Here is a 23,953-nt window from a genome sequence, read left to right as displayed (position 1 = left end):
ATCATTCATTCATTCCGCACACATGCACTGGGGTTCAGGCCAGAGGTGCGGGGCTTGAGAGGATTCATCAGAGACAGAGTAGGTAACAGAACATGTGGATCTACTGAAAGTCACTGCTGAGGGGACAGCAGGCTAGACAGGAGAGGTCTACCACACCATGTGGGCCACTTCCTTGTCCTGGTATCCATGCTGCAGTGGCTGTGGATAGCTTCATAGTGCTGCACTTTAATTTTAACCCCTTGCGCCCCCAGGGATGGCCCCAGGGTTGGAGTTTAACAAGCCGAAAAACCACCTTTGCACACAGTTGGCACCTGGCTCAGCCCAGAAATTATTTCAAAGCATTTTGATTTCTGATGTTTAGTTCCTGAGATACAGAATTCCTGAGATTTCAGTGGTGAAGAGATCTCCTGAGGTGTGTGTATGTGGTCAGCTTCTGTTTCACAAGAGGCTGGAGCTCAGACCAAGTGTTTGGGTAGAAGAGTCTACCTGTGGCCAGGTAGTGCCATAGGCTAGCTTGCTCAGGCAAACAGCTGTGACCACCTGTGCAGTGGATGCCAGCAGTCTCATTCTTAGACCACTCCATTTGCTTGGCCCCTGCTGATGAAAGCAGGGGCATGCTAGTGAGTGCACACAGCTGTCCTCCAGGAGAGGTAGAGACAGGGTTCGGAGCTGAGGACTCAGAGCTTGTCTTCATTCTAATTTAAAAGGAGCCATCTGATGGGAGAGTCTCATACTTCACATTAGCACAGAACTGGCTCCTTTATATTCCCATGACAAATGGAAAGAGCAAAGGGGAAGGGTGTGGTTAGGTTATTAAAACTGGTTGAGAGAATTGCTTTAGCACTCTAATCATAAAATGAGAGTGTCCAGGAGGTTCCCCCTGCATCTATACAATTGAGTATCATTTAGTTAGTATTTAAGGTTAGTTTGAGCATTTGAGATTTGTCAGGTCAGAAAGGTTAGATCACCCACTCTCCAAATGGACCTGTTTTAGAAAGTGATGGACCTCAAAGAAGGCAAATTGTCCTTACCCAGTCTTACTAGACAGAATGGGTAATAAAGTCACAAACCTGAACCCAGCTCCCACTACTACACAGTGTCCATAATCACCACTATACCAGAGAAACATTTCTTTAAAAAATAGGACCATAACACCTTAAATCTTTACCTCTTATTGGAAGTTCCTAGAGCAGCAGCTCTCCCGCCTCCCTGTTAACTCTGCTAACCCTAGGTGGAGCTGGAGCAGGCCATTTGGGAAAGCATTTTCTAGTGGACATGATCCATACCAAGATTTGGGCTAACTAGTAATAAAAGCCATAGCTAGCATTCTCACCCTTCGCCCCCAGCCCTTTCTGTGTTGGATGTCTGGCTGGGCACCACCAGCCTTCCCTAACTATTGCTTTGTCTCACTGTACGGTTCACCCTGCCCCGCTTCTGAATGAGGACCAGTTTCATCCTGTTCTGCTCTCTCTGCCTTGAGTGTTGCATCCTGAGCTCCACAAACACTTAGCACGGTGCTGCGTGTGCTCTGGAGGAGAGGCCAGTTACCTTTTGTGTGGGCACCAGCTTTCCGTGGCCCCGTAGACCTCCCTGCCCTGCCCTTCCTTGCTAACTGTGTGTGTGGCCTTGAGCGAGTCCCATCCTTCTGTCTTCATCTGGGGTCTGAGTCCCCTGTGTGAGCTAAAAAGCTCCGCTTGGATACTGCTTCCCTGCCTGTTTCGTGTTACCTGGCTTTCCTTGACAGCCAGGTGTACCAGAGGCAAATTTAAGCCCTGTTCTTGAAAGCAATCCAGCAAACATTTACAGAGAGTGGTGCTAAGTGCCCTGTTCTATGGACGGATACAATGAGACTGGCCCAGTTTCTGTGCCAAGGAACTTTCTCTCTTGAGACCTCCTCATTTATCAGCAGGTGGGGTTTGTGCCAACCCTTCTCTCTCTCTCTCTCACTTCCCTCCATCCCATGCTGGGGCCCAGGGAAATATATAGCATCACATAAAGCAGTTCTGTCATCTCAGGCTGCCTCCCAAGGGTCAACTCCTTGGAACAGCTTGGCAGGAAGAAGAAGAAAGAAAAGAAGCTGGCTGACCTACCACTATTTTCTTGCCTTCGTTCCAGAAGCTTAACCAGAGCTTACTGGGAGAAAGCTGCTTGGCACTAACCTCCTTGATGGGGAGGGTGGCTGATCTTGGCCCCTAACCTTGCTGTATAAACTCAGACTGGGGTAGCAAAGAGAAGCGCTGGCATATTCTTTCATTAGGGCTACCAATCGCGGACCAGAGAAACATAATCTTAAAACTTTCCTGGGTAATTAATCTAAGACACAGAAATATCTCCTGCCCTAAGGATTGTTTCGTCTCATCTCTGCCTTTGAAGTGTCTCAGTTGTGGTTCTGAATGAAAAGAGGGGAATGATGAGTTGGTGGTTTTTTACTTGATTTGGGGCAGAGGGGGTGGGAAAGTGGGGAAGCAAGTTGTACTCACAGTTGACTGCACTGCTCCCACCCTACATCTCATTGATGCCTGTCTCCCTCTTTGGTCCCCAGGTGCTGCACCTGTACTGTGACACTTGCTCGGTGCCCATCTGTCGTGAGTGTACAATGGGCCGGCACGGGGGCCACAGCTTCATCTACCTCCAGGAGGCGCTGCAGGACTCACGGGCACTTACCATCCAACTGCTGGCTGATGCCCAGCAGGGTCGCCAGGCTATTCAGGTCAGTCCCTGCACACCCTGTCCATTCTCAGTCCCTCTCCTTTTCAGATGGCGTGTGCTGACTGCTAGGCAGATTTGAGGTTGTAGGGGCCATGGAACAGTGACCCAGATGAGTTCATATGATAGTCATGTACCCTGGGAGCCTGGGGAGATGCCGGTAGCAGTCTTGTGAAGATAGAGGGATAGGGCCAGTCGGGTCTTGCAAGGCACTTTCAGACCTAGACTCAGCCCCCTATCGCTCAGGGGCCTGATTTGCATTCAGCTCTCTCCCCACTCCAAGTGGATATTAGTACAGTTTCAGTCAGGAAGACTGAGCTGCCTCCATTGTAAAAATAAGTTTCTTCGCAACTATAAATAGTGGTTTTAGATAGAGACCTTTGCTGCTCTTTTTTTTTCTTTTTTTTTTTTTTAAAGATTTACTTACGCATACAAGAGTTGGGGTGCAGGCCAGAGATGTAAGTGGGGATGGGAGGAGTGAGAGGATTCAGAGAGTTAAGAGTGGGGAATAAAACAGGAAGATTCACTGAAATACACTGTTCAGGGAAGCAGCAGGTGCAAGACAGGAGAGACCTGCTGCACCATGTGGGTCAGCTCCCTGGCCTGTGTTCCAGCTCATGCTGCAGTGGTTGGCGATAGCCTTATAGTGCTGAAACTTACCTCCTTGTGCCACCAGGAAGGCCCACTTACTTTCTTAGCAACTGTAAAGTTCCTGTGCGTGATTTCTGGAGAATTATTTCTTATGAGTCTGATTATCTGATGTTCAGGTCAAAGAATTTGAAGTTTGATGGTCCCTATTTATCTCTAGGAATAAATTTTTTTGTGCATGAAATGGTTGATCTATGCTGCTACATTTAGAACCTTGTCAAATTCTTAACTTTGCCTTGCCTCTTGGACCCTCCCTGACTGCTATTGACATCATCTGGGGAACTTAAAGAACTAGTTTCTGGGTGTAACCCCTTAAATATGGGATGATCTTACTGAGTTTGAGACACCTAGGGGGCCTTTGGCACAATTTGAGTGCTGGTATTGCCTGTCCTTTTTGGGATGAACCACTCTAGGGAGAAAGATGAGTTGTCATGATTTGCCAGAGGCTTAAGAGACCTGTGGTTAAAACGATGAAATCTCAGGGAAGAAGAAATTGGAGTTCTTTGTGAAGTGAGGGAAGCAGAAGCTTTATGTTTATCATATTCAACTCTAAAGCTGAGATTCTGCTGTGATAGATAGTGAAAATAACCTTGGGACGAAAACCAAATATTAGTGGGGACTTCCTACCTGGTGCTGATGTAAATATTGGATCATGGAGCAGTTTGGGCAGAGGAGACTGGTGGTAGGTAGGTACTTGGGTGATGTTAGGTTTTCTGTACGGCCACACTGCGGTGCTCCACTGAATGCCAGCTGCATAGATTTGAAACCACTTGTTAGAAAGTCTTCAAGTAACCCCACAAACCAAGATAAGTGATTGAACATCCCTTCTGTCTGAGACGGGTACCAGACCCTGAACAAACTGACTTCCTGAAAAACTGGAGACCACTTACGAAAGTAGAGCATGTTTCCTTCCTGTGCCCACCCCCCCATACCTGTTAGGAAAGAAGTACTTGGGTGTGGTTAAAAAACACATAGCTATTTCCCTCGAGTTAATTCTGTAACGTCAGCACCCACCTTTAGGGCAGGGAGGGGAATTAGAGGTACAGATGGAGGACTCCTTGTTTAAAAACCATTACCAAAAAGCCAGTTTATTTTCCTTTTAAGCCATTGAAATGAGCTTTCCCCAAGGCCAGGAGATCTGTGTGGCTCCAGTCTTCATATTCCTTGTAGGGGTCAGGATGATCTAGTTATGTGTCATTGAAACTCATTGAGAAGAGGAGTGTGTGTGTGTTCAGCAAATATTTACCTGAACCTCTGCTAGGTTAAGGGAGAACCCTGTTCTGAGACCTTCAGATGGATTCCCTGTCTCCAGAAGTCATTCATAAAGGACATCCTGGAAGACACTGGGAAAGCCACCAGCACAGGGTGTGTGCTTATATATACTTTGACTTGCAAAAATATATTAAGTATTTCCTCTTTTATTGGTTTCCCTAAGCAATGAAAAAAAATGTCAGTCACTGAAATCTTGACGTGTTCCTGGTGGGGTAAAGTGACGTTGAAATGCCATTAAGAAAACACCGATGTGGGTGTGTGCCTTGCACTGGGCGCTTGATTCTTTCAGGCTTTAGTCAGGCTTGGATGCCCAAGCATACGCTGTTACGTTGTTTTTGCTTTTAGCATTTGTTATCAGTACAATGGAGATGTTGTGAAAGCTGTTTTCTGTTCTTAGTGTGAACATTGAAGCAGGAAGGAGTATAGTCCGCCAGTGTACAATTTTGGAGATAGTGATGATTTTCTGAAATACACATATAACTCCCCCGTAAGGTTAAAAAATAGAGCTAGTTTTCACTTGTATTTCACACTTTTTAAAGAGAATTTCCATTGCTCTGCAGGAAAATAAAATTTGTGACCACATAAAACAAAAACAGTTGTTCATTAAAATAAGCCATGAAGTTGGTTCAAAAAAAAACTGGAAACCCAGAAAAGAATGCCCAGGAAATATGGGAGGAAATAGAAAATGGATCAAAATATTAATAGTCGTGTTTTCTTTTAAAAGATTTATTTGTTTGTGCATACAGAACTGGGGTACAGGCCAGAGATGTGGAGGGTGAGAAGATTCACCAGGGACAGAGTGGGGAGCAGAACAGGCAGTCAGGAGAGGTCTGCCACGCCATGTGGATCTCCTCCAGGGCAGGCGGGGATTGAACTCATGCAGAAGTGGCTTAAGCTTCTTAGTGCTGTGCTTTTAACCCCTGCGCTACCAGGGAGGGCCCGTGTTTTCTTTTTAATGATTGGAAGGAAACAAGAGTTTCAGCTTTCTTGAGGAAAAGTAATACATAATCCACCCGTGAAAATACCACCACAGTCAAGATTATGAATCCTACCCGTTTCCTTGTGGTATTCCTTTCTTTCCTGCTCTCCTATTCCCAGACAGTCACTAATCTCCTTTCCGTAATAGAGGTTCTGTTTGAATCAGCTAGGGAAGGAATTTGCAATGAAATTTTGAAACTCCTTACTCTGCTTCCCCAAAAGGTGGTTTAAGGGTCCTCCCTGGTGTTAAAAGCGCAGCTCTATGAAACTTTCCTCAGCCACTGCATGCAGCACGGGTTGATCCCGGACAATGATTCTGGTGACCCAAAGTGGCTGCTGGAACTCAGTCTGACCCCTTGCTGTTCTGGACAGTGGAAAGGAGTCGGCATACTCTTCCAGCCTTTTATAGAGGTTTCAAGAAGTCTTGCATAGCATTTCTTGTAGCCATTGACTTAAACCGAGCCTTGTATAATACTGGTTACACAAGGTGGGTTTTATTGCAAGCCACTATAATCTGAAATAAGATAAGAGCTTTTATTACTTTGCATATGATGTTAGTAATCAGTAGTAATATCAAACAGTTATTGCTTAACAGTTGAGTAATGTTCCCTTGAGTACATACCCCACAGTTTCTTTAATTTAGGTCGATTCCATGTCTTTATGACTATTAGGAATAATGCTTCTTAAGATAATAGGAGTTAATAAATCTTTTCATAGTCTTTGGAAAGTTAACCTAGCATTAGTTTTGCCGAATCATAGTGTTTCTGATATCGTTTTCTGAGGGCTCTCCATAGAGGTTGTGTCAAAGTGTGTTCCCTCCAACAGTAGCAGGTGTTCCTTTTCCTTAGTATCCTCACCTACCTTTGTTTTTCCTTCCAGTGTTTTTGATTTAGAAGTGAAATGGCATCTTGTTACAGTTTTGATTTGCATTTCCTTCATAATAAGTGGTGATGTGGAGCATTTTTTCCTGGGCGGATAGGCCATCTGAATGTCTTCATTGAGAAATGTCTATTTAGGTCTTTAGTACACACACACACACCCCCCCTTTTTTTTTTTTTTTTTTTTGGGTTAGATTGTTGTTGTTGTATGGAGTTCTTTACTGTATTTTGGGAATTGTGCCCTGGCATATAATGTACAAATATCTTCTCCCAGTCTTTAGGTTGCATTGCACCCCTTATTTTGGATAGTGGCTTTATTCTGTGAAACAGAAGCTCTCGAGTTGGATGGAGTCCCATTTTTCATTTTTTCTCTCTTGCTGTTGGAGTAGTGTCCCTAAATACATCTCTGTGGTTGATGTCCAGTAGGGTACCACTTAGTTTTCTGTATTTTATGGTTTCTGGTCTTACAGTCACACACGTCATTTATGCCTCTTACCTGCTTTAGAAAGTGGGATCCAGTTCAGCACATCCTGGAATGCAGTCCTTGATTGGATTGGGTACTATCTGGGACAGAAGGCCCATTTTGTGTCTGTCTGTTAGGTGTTTTTATGACTCTCAGCCCTAGGAACTTTGTCCTTGCATGCTTGGAAGTGACTTACATGATGTCCTTTTTGCATATCAGTTCTAGTTAAGAGTGGAAGAAATAGTTGTCATAGGAGCTCCAAACCTGAGATTCTGCAGGGATCTGGCAGGAAAACACCTGGTTGGAGACAGTGGGGAGGTGAGGAGACCGTGGAAATCCACTCCCCGGGTGGGCACAGAGGGTGATGACGACTGCTCTCTAGCCAGCTCTTGCCCTGCCCAACTGTGAACCTCCTACTCCTGTATTTCTGGTTTGGGGGAAAACACTTGCTTTGGTAAGTGATGTGACATTGGTGCAGGTAGAAAGCAATTTGCCACCTCTACTTTCCATTGAGGAATTAAAAAAATATTATAGACCTGAGATTTGCTAATGTAGGTTGAATACTGACTTGGAGTAGCTCTATGTTGACTAATAACCAACACTTCTGAAAACAGGGTATGCTGGTTATTAAGTTCTTACCCTTCTCTTCCCCATACCTTCCATGTGATAATAGAGCTACAGTGCTTTCAAACCACACATCTGGAATTGGGAGGAAGGATTGCTTCTTCCCTTTGACTTCTGTTCATATCCGCAACATTGTTTTACCATGATAGCAGAGGTTGGTTCTAATTTCCAGGTTGTGCAATTCCCAGAATGAGTACAATAAAACCCCTATATATTCCTGGGTTCTTGTGACTCGCACCCACCAAATATCTCCCAGCCCAAGGGAGTTAGCTCCTATTACTATGTCTTGTTTTTTAAGAGTTAATTAATTATTTATTCATCCAGAGCTGTGGTACAGGCCAGAGGTGCAGGGACATTGAGAGCATTCACCAGAGACAGTGGGGAGCAGAATAGGCGGTTTGACAAAGTACACTGCTGAGGAGAGCCACAGGTGAGAAAGGAGAGGTCTGCCACGCCGTGTGGGTCATCCCTGGCCAAGGATTGAACTCATGCTGAAGGCTGATGTGGCCACGGTGGCTTCATGTGCTTTAGCCCATTGCACCGCTAGGGAGGGCCCTATTACTGTGTCTGTAACCCTCAGGCTGCTGTTGGCTTTGGCAGGTTTTAAGTGTCTCGTGAAGTTTCTCTTTCTGAATCAACACTGATTGATAGTCTGAGATGTTGGAAATTTACTGACCACATTATAATACCTGCTCATATGTACACTTCCTTGATTGGCCCCTTCAAGTCTTTTGGTAATTTGAATCTATGCATCTGTTTGATTTTTCTTGGCTCCTGCTTTCCCTTTCTCAGTCTGCTCTAACAAATTACCACAGATAAGGAGATGTAAACAGCAGAATTAATTTTCTCACAGCCTCGGAGTTCTCTTTAAAAGTTCTCTTTAAAAGTTACAGGGAAGATCTTTCTGTGCCCCTTTTTCTACTCTTGGTCATTGCCAGCAGTTCTTGGCCTTTCCTGCTAGATGGCCGTATGGCTCCTAATTTTCTACCTTTGTACGATTTTCCCTTTCTGTATTCATCTGGCTTCATGTGGATACCATTCGTTAGACTCAGGGCTCACCTTAATCTAGAAAAACCTCATCTTCACTAATTAGATCTGCAAGAAACTTTATTTCCAAATAAGCTCAATTTGAGGTTTCAGGTGGGTCTGAATTTACCTGAATATTTAACCCAGCAAAGTCACCTGTGCCTTTCATATGGTCATTATGGCCATAGACACAAACAAATATAAAATGTGCAGTGTTTCTGTTACAACCCAGTAGTTTAGTACTATGGACTCTGTTCTTAATCTCCTGTTAGTTTGATATGTGATGACCCTTGGGCAGGATTGTAAAGATGGAGTAATACACACAACAGGAGAGTGTCCTTCACTTCCAGTTGCAGGAAGGAAGCGGCGCCTGAGCTGGTTTTGAAGTTTACGGTGAACTTGGCGATGGCGGCCTTCCAGGCTGTGGATCCAGTGCCAGCCCTGAGCAGCTCAGTGGATCCTTAGGCTTCACAGGAACTGGGGGAGATATTATAGTGAGCTACTAGGCCTGTCAGCCAAGAGTGGTTTGGGGTAGTTGCAATGTGGGTGTGGGTCCCATACCATTAATGTGTCATTCTGATGGAGAGGATTAAAGATGGCAAAGAAGGGCGCCCCTGTTAGAAGGGACCAAACAAGCCTCAGCTGTTCAGTGGGGTTCTGTTCGTCCATGTAGGGTAGGTCCTGTATTGTTTGATTCTGTTTATGTCCAGCATTGACAGATCTGCAGGGGCAGTAGAAAATGACTGCTTGATGGGCATGGGGTTTCCTTTTTGGAGCGATGAAATTGTTCCGGAATCAGATAGTAGTGATGGCCGCAGTGTTGAATGTGCTCGATTCACAAATGGTAGGTTTTGTACCTGTGGTTACCATGATTCAAAAACAGTAAGGCAAGAAGTGTGACAAGGCCTAGGTTACCTGCCCTGCTTGCATGACAGGAGCTGAGCTGGGTGGGGAAAGGCTGGTCGCCCTCGTGCTGAGGGTGCCCACCTGCAGGGCTCTGTAAGAGCCGTCTTCTGCTCCGTGCCTGGTACCGTGCTGCCTTTCCCTCAGGCTCACCAAGGATGGGGAAAGCCAGGACTCGAACCTAGGTGTCCCTGTCCTACGGAGACCCATCTGGCCTGGTTTACTCGGCCTGTCCTAGTTTTAGTTTTATTTCTCACCCAAATTCCTTCAACCATGAGGGGTGGGGGTGGTCACCCTGACTCTGTTCCTGAGCCCCTGGTGGGGGACACCTGCTCTAAAACTTGTTGCAGCGGCAGCCAGTGTCCCATCCCTGATTCAGTACCTCCGCCTCTCAGAGAAATCCTTGTGGCTTTTCAAGACACGTAATATAATATTAATGAAAACACCGGGCCTTCTGTCTCGATTAATTTTTTATGAACAATAATACATCTGATTAAACCGACTGGGGCCAGTGGCACCGGGTGGGGTAGGCATGGTGCCTGGTCTCGCACGTGGCTCCTGAGCTGGGGCCAGTGATACTGAGTCTGCAGTTAGTGTTGCTCCTCTTGGAAGGGGCAGGGCAGCAGCCACTGGTCCCTATGGCCCCACATGTGAGAGATGTGCAGGCCCTTTGTGCTTTCCTCCAGTCAGGCTGGAAAGGCTGTGGGAATCGTTGTGTGTCCGGAGCACATTTCACATCTGATCCTCGTTCCCAGTGTTCGGCGTTGACCCAGCAACACTGGTTCCACTGTGTCAAAGGATCTCTTAATTGTCCTGACATCCACCGTGTAGGTGCCATTTCTCATACAAAGAAACCCAGCGCTTGCCAGCAGCTCCTTCGGTTACGTGTCCAACAGATGCCTTTCTCTCCCCGAGTACCTGCTTTCTGTCCAGGGAAGTGGATCGTGTGCAATATGGGGGCTGCCCAGGAAGGGTGTTCACTTCCCAGGTCTGACAAAACGCCTAGACTGAAATGTCTGATGAATGAAGACGTTCCTTCAAATGCCTTGAGCTTGTTTTTGGTTTTCCAGCTGAGCATCGAGCAGGCTCAGACGGTGGCAGAGCAGGTGGAGATGAAGGCAAAAGTGGTACAGTCGGAAGTCAAAGCTGTGACTGCGCGACACAAGAAGGCGCTGGAGGAGCGGGAGTGCGAGCTGCTGTGGAAGGTAATGGCAGGCACGCCACCCCAGTCCGGGCTCCCCCAGCGGGCCCCCTGGGTGGTGGGCCAACATTGCTTCTGTGACCTCCGCAGAACTCGACCAGAATTCTCACATCGGACCCTCGCCCCGGCTCTTGACTTTAGAAAACTTTGAGTGGTGTTCAAAAGTTTGTTGGCAGGCGCAGGCAGGAATCTCTAGAAAACTGGGTACTATCCATGTAGCGAACCCATAAGTCTTTCCAGAACTCGTTAGCTACCCAAGCCAGGAAAGAGTCTCAGATTTTAAAGTGTTCCACACTCAGAGGCAGCAAGAGGCACATAAAGGAGAATGTCCTTCTATGCATCCTTCACCTTCATTTTTGGCATCCTGGTTGGGCTTCCTGACCCCTTGTGGAAACCAGTGTCCGCATAGGAGGGCGGTGAACATGTGCCACTTCTGTTGGCGCAGGAAAAAGTGCTGGGCGGCCCGTGGGTGTGCTCTTTAGAAGGAAATCTGGAAAGAGGCTCTCTCCACCCAAGAAACCACCAGTATTTCCTTCTGCTGTTTCACCTCCACCCAAGAAGAGGGGACTATGCCTGCCAGTGGGCTAGCGCCCTACAGCTGCTCACTGTAATTTTGTTATCTGAAGAGTCAGACTGCGCAGTCACAGGGCTGTGCTCAAGCACAGCAGCTTGCTTTGATCATCTAAACTGCATGATGATGCAGATGGCACTGTAGTTTCTGAAAGTGACCCCATCAATTGCTGCATCCATCCAGCATGGCGATGCTGGATTTCAAACTGCAGGTTTCACTTGGTGAGCTAATAATTAGCTGCTTTCTGCTTCTTCTGAACTTTCGAAGCATCTGTCTCAGTTACTTTTGACAAGAAAAGCCCTTTCTTTGGGCAGGAAGAGTCCAACATTTAATTCTGCTGTTAATTTTATTTAGGCACCTTTGTGGACCTGACACGGTTTTCAGACACTCAGATGTCCCCGTGGTCTGCCAGTCTCATGCCACCCACGAATGTTAATTATAGCTGAAAAGGGGCCTGCTTGCAACCTGAGAGCTCTGCCGTGAGCTTTGTCACAAACTTGCTCTTCTGGATTTGCTGATGAAAAGGCCTTTGTGTGTGGGGAGTTTCTGCAGATCTCACCTTAGTTGCCCTCCCTACCTAAAGGCAGCTCTTTTTCAGGACGAATGGGAAGCAAGTTTTCAGTCTAGGAAAAGCAAATTTGGAAGAAGTGTCAAATCTGAAAAAAAAGTTTAAACAGCTTATTCTTAGATAACTTCAAAATAAGTTTGCTTATTCTGGACATACCTGGGTCTCATCTAACTTTACGTTTTGTTGTGTTTTCTCGCCCCCAAATCCTGTGGGCATTCCCTCCCTTCTTTTGTTAATTGCTGCTTTTTCTGTTCACTTCCAGCAAAACCTTCTTGCCTGTCTTTGCCTGTACCTCTTCCTTATGTTTGTTTTCTTGTATCCTTGGTTATTGGACACTGAGATACTTCAGTACCAGGGAGCCCAGTTCTTGGTGTAATTCTTTATTTCTGGGCTTAAAAATTTCCAGGGGACTTGACCTCCCCGGTAAGATTAGCTGCAAGCAACTCTTAAAGTATCATAATCAAAACCCAGATCTTTGGCTCAGCTCAAGACCAAAGGCTGAAGCTTCTCTTTGATCTGTCCCCCCAGAAAGACATCTATGCGCATCACACATGTCCTGCCTCCAGAGTAGACAGATGAGAAAGCATGAATGGGTCAAAGATCATTTTCTTGGCCTCCCAATAGTGGGCAATGACTCTGAAGTGGAATTTCTGGAGATTACAGATCATTTGGTCGAACACTCATGTGTCATGGTCCTGGGCAAGAGAGCACAAACTGGCTAGGTGACTTGTTCATTCCTTCTTGGGGACAGTGAAATCATTTACAACTAACTAGAGGGCATTCAGTTAGTTATTGGATTAGAACAAAGGAATGACAATTCTGTTGTCAGACAAAATCCCACAATCCCAGTTACTGTGGCTTGAGGACTTAGGAAGCTAGGACTACTTCGGTGGGTTAGGATCCACATTTATGTAACAGAAGAGCCTACATTTGAAGGGCTCCTTTGGAAACAACACGGGCCAGCAGTTGCCAAAAACTATCTCCAAATCTGGGGTTGTGGAGCCATTCAGTCTCCACTGTTGAAGGTATCCAAAATCTATACTTAAGATACAGAAGTGAAAAGAGGACACATGGAGAAAAGGGGACTTTGTGCACTTGAATTAGGTCCTCATTAGATGCTTGTGCTTAATCTACACACTGTCTCCACCTTCTGCTGGGGGCTGGAGTAAATTTCCAGTGCCTCTTTGTAGCAGCATTCAGGGTTCACTGGGTTTACTTTGGGGGGAAGCAAGACTAGCTTTGTCCTCCAGCCCATCAGGACACCTTGCTGATTGTGTCTCCCGGGTCCTTTCTGCTGCTTTTCTCTCCACCTGCACAGCTCCATCTCTGTTGCCCATGTCACTGTCCTCCTTCACATGAGTGATCACTGGTCTCCTCCTTCATTTGTGCTTCTCTCTAGTGCTTGCTAACAGAGCTGATGGTTTGCTGAATAAATCTGTGCATGTCACTCCCTGAAAACTAGTAAGTGGCTGCCTCTGTGCTTTCTTTTACATCCTTCGCTGGCTTCAGTCTCCGAGCCTGGCTCTAGTAAGGCCCAGTTTCTGACAGCCCTCTAAATCAGGCCTTCCAGGTCACTTGAACATCACACCCTGTTTCTGTACTCTCTGAAATTACCTTAGCTCATTTATTTCTTTATCTACTTGCTTACTATCTGTTACTTTAGAAGCTGTGTGAGGGCAGGTAGCATACCTATGCCTGGCTCAAAATAGGTACACAGCAAACATTTGTTGGATGATGTTAGTAATAAGTGACTTGTCTATGTCTTTCATTGAGATTCAGTCATTTACATTTGCCCCCATCTTCATCTTTCTGTATCTGTACAGCTACATACCTTAGACACATGGTGGGTAGGCACTTCAATGTTCACTTTGTTTGAGCAGAGATACTCATTTATATAGTCAAGAATTGTCACAGCTGTCAAAAATTAGGTATCTTGTTATTCTTGCTAGTGTCTAATATTCAGTCTGTGGTTAGATGTTACCAGTTTTCTCCATAATGGTTTTAATAGCTACTAATAAGCGCCGTCTGTCTTCCATGGTCACTTTTTTTAAGATTTATTTACCAATTTAAAAAAAAAAAAGAAAGATTTATTTATTTAGACATACAGAACTGGGGTACAGACCAGAGGTGCAGGGAAGGAGAGAAGATTCACCAGAGACAAGAGTGGGGGAGCAGAACAGGCAGATCAAAGAAGTACACTGCTGAGAGGAGCGCGGGCAAATCAGGAGAGGTCTGCTGTGCCATGTGGATCACGTCCAGGGTAGGGACGGAACTCCCACTGAAGCGGCTACAGCTAGCTTGCAGTGCTGCATCCTAACCCTCCCATTGAGCCATCAGGGAGGGCCCATCCATGGTCACTCTTAAAGTCGAGCACTGCTTCCTGACATTCTGGTTAAGCACAGGCCACATGGACAACAGTGGTCCCAGTAGCCTGTGCCAGGCAGTCTGGCTGGCTGAAGGAAACTCCACCATCTGGGTTTGCATCCTTACACTGTAATGTTCACACAAAGTTGAAGTGGCCCAGTGATGCATTTCTCAGAACACATCCTGTTGGTGATTGATGCACAACTGTAGTTGTCAGGTCTCTAGCGTCTTTTTTAATCTGGAAGTTACTCAGCCTTCCTGTTACTGGATTTGCTCATTTTCGAAGCCTGTTAGACCAGTTGAGTTTTGCATTCTTTGGTGAAGGGCGTTTGTCTCAGGCCTTGGGAGTAGAGCTGGGTTATGTGTTGCCTTCTGAGCTTGGTTCTAAGCCCCCCTTGTCCTCTTCCTTATTCTCACTTGTCCCTACAGGTAGAGAAGATTCGACAAGTGAAAGCCAAGTCCTTATACCTGCAGGTGGAGAAGCTGCGGCAAAACCTCAACAAGCTGGAAAGCACCATCAGTGCCGTGCAGCAGGTCCTGGAGGAGGGGCGGGCGCTGGACATCCTGCTGGCCCGAGATCGCATGCTGGCCCAGGTGCAGGAGCTCAAGACCGTGCGCAGCCTCCTGCAGCCCCAGGAAGACGACCGGGTCATGTTCACACCCCCTGACCAGGCCCTGTACCTTGCCATCAAGTCCTTTGGATTCGTGAGCAGTGGGGCCTTTGCACCACTCACCAAGGCCACGGGTGATGGTCTCAAGAGGGCTCTCCAGGGCAAGGTGGCTTCTTTCACCGTCATCGGTTATGATCACGATGGGGAACCCCGTCTCTCTGGGGGTGACCTAATGTCAGCCGTGGTCCTAGGCCCCGATGGCAACCTGTTCGGTGCCGAGGTGAGTGACCAGCAGAATGGGACTTACGTGGTGAGTTACCGGCCCCAGCTGGAGGGTGAGCACCTGGTGTCCGTCACTATGTGCAACCAGCACATAGAGAACAGCCCCTTCAAGGTGGTGGTCAAGTCGGGGCGCAGCTACGTGGGCATCGGGCTCCCTGGCCTGAGCTTCGGCAGTGAGGGCGACAGCGACGGAAAGCTCTGCCGCCCGTGGGGTGTGAGTGTGGACAAGGAGGGCTACATCATTGTCGCTGACCGCAGCAACAACCGCATCCAGGTGTTCAAGCCTTGTGGTGCCTTCCACCACAAGTTTGGCACCCTGGGCTCCCGGCCCGGGCAGTTTGACCGGCCAGCCGGGGTGGCCTGCGACGCTTCCCGAAGAATCGTGGTGGCGGATAAGGACAATCATCGCATTCAGATCTTCACATTTGAGGGCCAGTTCCTCCTTAAGTTTGGTGAGAAAGGAACCAAGAACGGGCAGTTCAACTACCCTTGGGATGTGGCTGTGAATCCTGAAGGCAAGATCCTGGTCTCTGACACTCGGAACCACCGGATCCAGCTCTTTGGGCCTGACGGAGTCTTCCTGAATAAGTATGGCTTCGAGGGAGCTCTCTGGAAGCACTTTGACTCCCCACGGGGCGTGACCTTCAACCACGAGGGCCACTTGGTGGTCACCGACTTCAACAACCACCGGCTCCTGGTCATTCACCCCGATTGCCAGTCGGCACGCTTCCTGGGCTCAGAGGGTACCGGCAACGGGCAGTTCCTGCGCCCGCAGGGCGTGGCTGTGGACCAGGAGGGCCGCATCATCGTGGCTGATTCCAGGAACCACCGGGTTCAGATGTTTGAGTCCAACGGCAGCTTCCTGTGCAAGTTCGGTGCGCAAGGCAGCGGTTTTGGGCAGATGGACCGTCCCTCCGGCATCGCCGTCACCCCGGACGGGATGATCGTCGTGGTGGACTTTGGCAACAATCGAATCCTCGTCTTCTAATCACGTTTTCTAGGCTTCTGTGTTTGGGGTGTGCATGTGTGCGTCTCTCTCTCCTTTTGAATTTCAAAGACGAAACAGTCTCAGGGAAATTTCTTTTTTTCTTTTGTTTAAAAGAGAACAAGAAGAGTACAACATTGCTTAAGTCCTACCTCATCTTTATTTTTTTACAGATGAATGTACTTACCTTTTCTGCAGGGATTGAGCCTGTGAAGTGATAATTTCTATCTACCTCATAAATCTTCACATTTCCTTCTCCAGCAGGCCCTCTGCCCCCCTCCTGTCCTCAGTGGAGTTCACGTCTCCCTTTTCCCCTCCAATGGGGCATGATACTGCACAAGCCTAGCGGCTCTGTGGCTGGGAGGGCACCTGGATGTGTGTGGTGGGTGAATTCTGTAGATTGAGCCAAGGAAACACAAACTACTAAGTAAAAAAACAAAAAATTATAAGACGTGGGAAAATAGGATTTAAAATGCTTATAGAGTTTTCTGTGTTTGTGAGAATACTATGTTTATGGAGATAGGTTGTGTTGTGTGATCATATTGGAAAATTTTTTTTTTTGTTTCCTTTTTGAAATGCTGCAACAGATAACTTTCCTGTTCTTTTATACTTCAGTGTTTTTCTCATTCTGTTCAGAGTTTTTTCTTATTTCTAGACAATGTGGCCGTGACCTACTAGCTGAGAAAAGCCGACCATTCCTATTTTAGGGTATGTAATCTTTGTTGTTATTGTTGTTGTTGTTGTTGCTGTTTTTAAGGGAAGATAGGTGTGTATTTGTGTAAGCCATCTTGCACCAAAATCGGCAAGCTGAAAGTGATACGCCACCTCCTCAAGAAGCCTCTTTTTTACACTTTAGTTTCCATAAAAAAGTAGGTGTAGTTCAGGGTTTTTTCAAAAATATTCTTAAAACAGTTAAGTTTTCTGTTGGTTATAAAGAGTTTTAAGTGGAAGGAAAAAAGAAAATTAACTTCATTCTCAGAAAGAGGGTTTTCAGACATGGACTTACATGTGGAAATAAGTGTGGGTGACATGCACGTGTTTGGTAGTAAGTAGAGAGCGTGAGAAAGAAGCAAGGCACCCCCAGACTGTGGGAGGGCATGGGCCAACCCCCAATCTTAGATTGAATGTTTTTCTGTCATGCTAGGTGTTTCTTTTCTTAAGAAGAGTAGACAAAGAGATAGACTTTTATTTTAAAAGCACAATTTTTTCCTGCTTTGGATATTCAGGGAAATGGAATGTTTGAAAGTCACATTAATAGCTACAGTCTACCCCCACACCCTCTGCTTGGGTTGCTTTTATGCTATAGGACTTCTTGGATAACCTGAATCTTCTTCCCTGCAAGGCCTTTGAATGTAAAGGATTTGTAAACCAAATTGCCCCAACCTGAAATAAATTAAACTTACCTCGTCTGTTAAACTTACCTCGTGGTACCAAAGAACGCAAATTTAAGCCAGACTCCCACTGCAGTACTGTGGGATGGCATCTGTCACTTTACAGGGCTTGTGGTAAGCTAGGTACATAAGCTGTTCTTCTGGGCATTACCTGTATTTTGATTGGGAAGTAGGTATAAGCCGATAAACTGATAGTCAAAATCTACATGGGTCCCCCCTACGTTCCCCCACAATGAAGGAGGAGCTGCATTCCAGAGTAGCACACTTCAGGAAAAAGAGGTGCTCTCAGACAGTGGTGACTTACAGGGAGACCTCGTCTTGATACAAAAAGACTTGAGATCATTTGGCAAGCAAAAGTTTGCAAGTAAAAATCCTTTTCATTAAAAAGACAGACATCAGTTTCCATTCCTTTAAGAGAAATTTCTGTTGCAATACATAGTTTTCAGTGAGCAGAATAAACTCACTAATAATTTGTTTTTCTCATCCCAAGAAAGGGAGATGATGGGGGAACAGTGTGGAGAATTAATCAAATTGTTTTTCCCATCCACCTCTTCTGGCCATTCAGTCTCTGCTTAAAGGTAACTGTGACGTCTCACTGCTTTAGTTTCTGAGTGACCAAGATGAGAGAAGCATTCCTTTATAAAAGAGAGCTGGATGTAGTGATGGATTCAAAGATTGGAAAGTAGCTTCTCACTGTTGCCTTGCAGCGGCAGTGTACAGGGTGGAGAGAGGGGTTAGGAAATCAGGTTTTGTGAAAGCACCTTTTCCTTTTATTGAAGAATCTAATGAGTCCTTCACCAATTCCTGCTCAGCTGCCTTTTATTTTGCCCCCTAAGCTCTTTGGTGAAGCGATCATGCAATTCAACATTTTTTTTATTGGTTTTTATTTCAGAATAACTGGGTGCTAATCCTTCTTCCTTCACATAGAACCCTCCACCTCCACATCACCCTTTAAATACCAAAGACAACTGCTTTTAAATGCTTAAATGTTTTTTACTGAGGAAGTGGATCTTAAAAGTTCTTTAAAGTGTTCTCAGAAACCTAGGTAGTGACTGGGGCAGTTTACTTCAGGTAGTTGCTGCTTTGATTATTGCATCTTTGCTTTTTTACTATCCATCATCTTTACTTTTGTCTTCCCACTTTCTCCATATGCGGGAAGATCTTGGGACCTGAGTGAGAAGTTTTCTTAGCGATTAACTAACCAAAACTGCTTCATTAGTTAAAATTTCTATGTGGACTTGGTTGTAAAGCCAGGGTTTCTTTACATGACTGACATAAATCAAGGTCTTACTAAGACTGACCAATTTGCAGGCTTAAAGCTGGTAAGCAACCCCCCAACCCCCACCCCCACTTGAGTGGGCAGGTGGATGATGTGCTGGTTCTCTGCCCTCAGAGGCGGCACACCTCCTTACCTCTGCACCCAGAGTTAGGCTTAGGCCTGGTAGCTGTTCAAGAAGCATGGTCACACTGGGACAGTTTTGTTTTTAAAACATTGGCCATCTGTGGCTGACCACGGTTGACTCCTGACCCATACGGACTAGTGCAAAGCACTTTGGAGTGTGTTTATTGTACAATGCGGAATGCTCCAAATCAAAGAGATGAGAAAAGTAAATGTTTAGAACTCCCTAGTGTGAGTGAGGCTGTTTAAAAAATAGGAATATTTAAGTGTGTATCTACTGCCCATTATGAGGTGATGCTTAGGGCAGGTAGGAATTGGGTCCAGAGACACAGGGAGCAGTAGGGGTCTTTTTAACAAGTTAGAAGATAAGGGTCCTGGGCGCTGTTACTGGTGAATAACTAATACTAACACAATGACCCCCATGTATGGGGTGCTGGACTGGGTTGGAAGGGTCAGTTTATCTCTGGAGATGTCAGTTAGCATTAGATGTGTGGGTTTGAGATGACTAAAGGAAATTTAACCCTTAGGTAAAAACCACTTTTGGTTGACGCAGACTTAACATTTCAAAGTGTTAATTGTTAAAGAAACCATTCCTCTGTAAATGTGGTCTGAGCAGAATGTGCTCTTCTTAGAACCTGTGCTGTGTTATGTGGCTGGCAAGTGGCACGCAAGTTGACTGGGGCCCAGTGGCCTGGGCAGTACCCCAAGTGCACTAACTCTTTATTGATGGATGCCCTTTTAAGTCTAACTTATTTGGGGAAACACGTAAGGGTACCATAAACAATTTAAATTATGTGCTGGGCCAAACAAGTTGCCAGATTTAAGGCACTTTGTGATGGAGTTGTAGGAGAATAGCTTGAGATTGGCTCAGTCTGTTTTACTCTAGTTAAGCCAAAGCTTAATTATTTGAGGAGTCTTTTAGACTTGAGGCAGCAAAATACTGTTTGTATATGTGTTGTCTTCCTCTTTGGGAGATTCTAAGGTTGCTGTGTTCTGGTAGATAGTGAAAGATATGCCAAAGTTATGGGCTTGTTTTTCTGTTGCTTTTTTTTTTTTTTTTAATGGTGCCAAAAACTATTTAGGGTATTTATTTAAAACATCATTCTTAGCGAGTTTCCTACAGTCTGGGGCTGTCTAAAAGTCAAACTCTTGTACTTGCGTGTGATGATATTGTAGAGCCAGCCTCTCCAGGGCTCTCTAGCTTTCTCTGGCTTCCTGCAGGCCAGGGGCACAGGATACACCTCACTCCCACGGTTCCTCTGCTTCTGTTTCTACCTCACTTTTGGCAAAGGTCACCTACCTCATGTTATTCACACCTGACAGCTCCTGAAAAGAATAGTATTAATTCACTAGGGAATGGGAAGCTACCTCTAGAAGGAAATGTTTTCATAAATCCAAAAGGGATTTCTCCCAGGAGAACGGTTTGACCTTGAAAAATAAACTTTGAAACCAAATATTCCTAAACTCAGGCAAATGTAGTCATAAAAAGTATTCATATCAGTCTGGCCTTTTCCTCCCCTGCCAGGAATTGTGCACACAACCACCATATCGCTCAGTATTAACGAAACTACTGGTTCACGTGACCTATTGAGGACTTAACTGCAAATAGAGACCTTTAGGTCTCTCTTCTCTTCAAGAGAAAGATATTTTATATTTTGAATGTCTACACATTTACCCTTTTAGGAGCCATCCCAAGGGTCAAGTTGTTGGAAACATCAAGTATTTGAAGGGAAAGAGAATTCTTTAGACTTCTTGATTGTATTTGTAGCTTTCCTGGACCCAGGCATGAAGTCCATCACCATGACATTGCAACATTTAACTGTTGTACTGAGCAGTGACTGGTGAAGTCTGCTTTTTGTTTGTGTTTAATTTCTTTTTCTACCAAAGGTAACATGTTGACGGGTTGTTCTTTCCTTTGCTTGTTGATTAAATACTTGATAAAGTTGAGAAGCACATTACCATGATATACTGTATTGCCTCTCCACCTCTCTCCTTTCTCTTGTTAACTTTTGTTCTGATTGGAAGAGGGGACCCTAAGACCACTGTAATTGTGAATTGGGTTTAAAATGTCATGGTGAAGAAATACCTCAATGATGTCTATTTTTAAAACTGATCTTACGGGTTAACAAGCCAGCCTGGTGGGATGTTTTTCCATCATCATTTAACCAGTAATGGTTCTAAAAGTTGTGTGTATCCACATGGTCTTAGACCTCCTTTTAATGATTGTATTAACTTTCAAGCTCAGGTAGTATTTTTCTTACAGCTCTATCTCGGAGCACACTGACTGAATGTTAACATGTGTAGCAAAGTGTTTACTTTCTTTAAATAACCAGCTCTGTAATAGTTCTTTGTTTCTAGCAATCTGTATAGTTCTTTCTTCAGAGGAAGATTTTTCATGTTTCTGGGGTTTCTTATTTGTTAGGGTGGTATGGTTTCTTTTCCCCCCAAAATCAATGCAGGTGAGAGGGTGGGGTGGGTAAGGGATGTTGTTTTTAACTAGCATGTTAGGTATACCTGGGTGGGTGGGAGGGATGTTAGTATTTTTTTATGAATCTTGCATAATACTGTCCATTAGCTGTCATGCCTGGTCAGCAAAATGCTTTTCTTTTTTCTTTTCTTTTTTTGTGACTCAGATGAGTGCTTTTTGTTTTTTGTTTTGGTGAGAAAGATAAATGCAGAATTGGGAGAGTTAACATGGGTGTGTCACCTGATGTTAGAATGACTTTTAAGTTTTTATTTTTCTATTTGTCCAAGGCAGATAAAACAGGAGGAATATACACCATCAAAGTAACTCCATGGGTCTCAGAAACCATACTGCAAGCCCATTGGGGTGCTGACTGACTGCCTCTTGACACTGTTTAAAATAGACGTTGCTTGATGATATGGATCCCATCAGTTAAGTGGAGAACGGGGAGTCTAAGGTTTTCCCCAAAACCTTTAAAATAGGTTTTTGTTCCATATGGGCCTCTCCCATCCCCTTTGGGTTTTTACTTTTAAATCCTAAATGTTTTACTGCAGGCCGCTGGCATGACAGCAATGAGCAAATGAAGAACCAATGGAAAAGTGTTCAAAAACTCCTGTGTGAGCTAACAGGCTTCTGAATGTATCGCTGTGGTCCATAGAGAAGGCTGGAGAAGGTAGCAAGGAGATGCTGTATCAGCTACTGCAGCCTTAAAACAAAGCTGGTGTCTCTTTGGACTTTAAAATTGTTCCTATGCAGCTTATTTTATTTTTGTTTAATCAAATAAACAAAAGGGTTTTCCATGGAAATATGTGTCTGTGTCATCCTTAATCCAGAATGAGTAAGGGCATGTGTGCTAAACTCCATGGGAAGGGAGTCTTGAGGGAGTAGCCCAGAGATGGCATGCTGGCTGGTGGGCCAGATTGAATCCTTGCAGTGACACTTTTTAAAAGTGGATGTGGTGTTTTAAAATAAAGGGAAACACTGAAACGCCTAATGGTTTTAAAGTTTTGATTTCTAAATTCTTGGGAATCCTTTTTTTTTTTTTTTTAATATTAAGATAGGCTACAAGAGAACTTTCTTTTCTCTCTTGAGTTTATGCTATATACGTTCTTAAATGCATAGCAGGAATATGTATTTTTTAAATCCCGGTGTGAAAATTATTTTCAAGCTAAAGTATTGTCTGGTTTAATTAATGATCTATTTTAATTATACCCTACCAGCTTTGTCTTTTTTTTTTAAAGATATATTTATTTATGCATATAAGAACTGAGGTACAGGCCAGACGTGCAGGGGGTGCGAGAATTCACCAGAGAAAGAATGGGGAGCAGAACAGGCAGATTGAGTTAAGTACACTGCTGAGGGGAGCAGCAGGCAAGACAGGAGAGGTCTGCTCTGCCCTGTGGGTCACCTCCCTAGACTGGTACTGAACTCGGTACTGCAGATAGCTTCATAGTTTAACCTTTTGAACCACAAGGGAGGGGCCCTGGATGGCTTTCTTTTTATCTTTGTTAGCAGTTTTAGTATGATGGTTTTTACATGAGGATTTAATTTTACTTATATTGCTGACATTCATAGTAGTTTTGAATCAATAGTTTGACATGGCACTCTATTAATTTGGAAATTTTGTATTTTCAAGTAGTTGGCTTCAAGTCATTGGCTTTTGCCTTATTATCTGTGTCTTGAACTCCTAAAGGTGTATCAGATCTTATGTATTCTCTATCCCCTACTCTTCTATTTTCATCCTTTGTCTTTCTGTGCTTCATTTTTTTTAAACCTGTCTTCCATTTCATAAAATCTGCTTTTAATACTCATCTACTAAATTAAAGTGTACTTAGACAAACCTGGGTGGTACTGGTACCACTGTAGATGTCACCCACCACCACTGCCTCATGCATAACTACTCACAAGTGGGATTGATGGGTCATAGTAATCTTTTTACTTTCTGAGTAACATACTGTTTTCGGTAGCAGTTGCACCATTTTATAGTTCTACCAACAGTGTTTTTATTCTTTGCTTTTTTTTCTTTCTTGCTCCTTTTTTATTAAACTTAAAGAATTATTTGATTACAAAAATTTGCAAAGATTATACCGTTTCTGTAATAACCTTCCCCTAACTTCTAATTTAACATATCAAAACTAAGAAGCTAACATTGGTCCAGTGCTATTGAGTGAACCAGACTCTGGATTTTACCAGTTTACCCATTAATACACTTTTTCTTTCCTAGGACTATTTCTATTATTAGTTATGTCTAATTAATCTACCCCAGTCTGTTAGTTTTTACAGGTTTTTGTGACCATTGAACATGAGTTTTTGTCAGTTCACTACTTTTACTTTCCACAATATGGTAGAATATTTGAGCATAATGTTTTCTTAAATAAAATTTCTGCTTGCTCTTGATTTTGTCCATTATAAACCTTTGGTAATCTCTTTGCTGATGGGTAGTGTTTTCCTCCTTAATTTTCATATTGGCTGTGTCATTAAATTTTGAAATTATCCATGAAAGACAACAAAAGATCAATGCTTTAATGAATTGAAACTTGAAACCTTCATATCATAAGAAGCTCATATCATAAAAAGGAGTACTCATTTTATGGGAACTATACATTTTGGGGGAAGTGG

General features: G+C 44.5%; 1 protein-coding gene across 1 annotated transcript in view; it reads left to right on the top strand.

The window, feature by feature from the left end:
- The window catches only part of TRIM71 (tripartite motif containing 71, E3 ubiquitin protein ligase), a gene marked incomplete at its 5' end in the record, with an annotated part of 57,937 nt that extends 41,854 nt beyond the window's left edge, over positions 1-16,083 (top strand). Inside the window, 3 exons of the mRNA XM_004676346.1 lie at positions 2,543-2,710; positions 10,569-10,703; positions 14,632-16,083. Coding sequence (XP_004676403.1) covers positions 2,543-2,710; positions 10,569-10,703; positions 14,632-16,083 — 1,755 coding nt within the window. The remainder of the gene's footprint in view (positions 1-2,542; positions 2,711-10,568; positions 10,704-14,631) is intronic.
- Positions 16,084-23,953: the final 7,870 nt, after the last annotated feature.

The sequence above is a fragment of the Condylura cristata genome, unplaced genomic scaffold (genome assembly GCF_000260355.1).
Source record: "Condylura cristata isolate star-nosed mole 26May11 unplaced genomic scaffold, ConCri1.0 scaffold00004, whole genome shotgun sequence".
Classification (NCBI taxonomy): Eukaryota; Metazoa; Chordata; class Mammalia; order Eulipotyphla; family Talpidae; genus Condylura; species Condylura cristata.
This window is presented reverse-complemented; position numbering and strand designations above follow the sequence as displayed.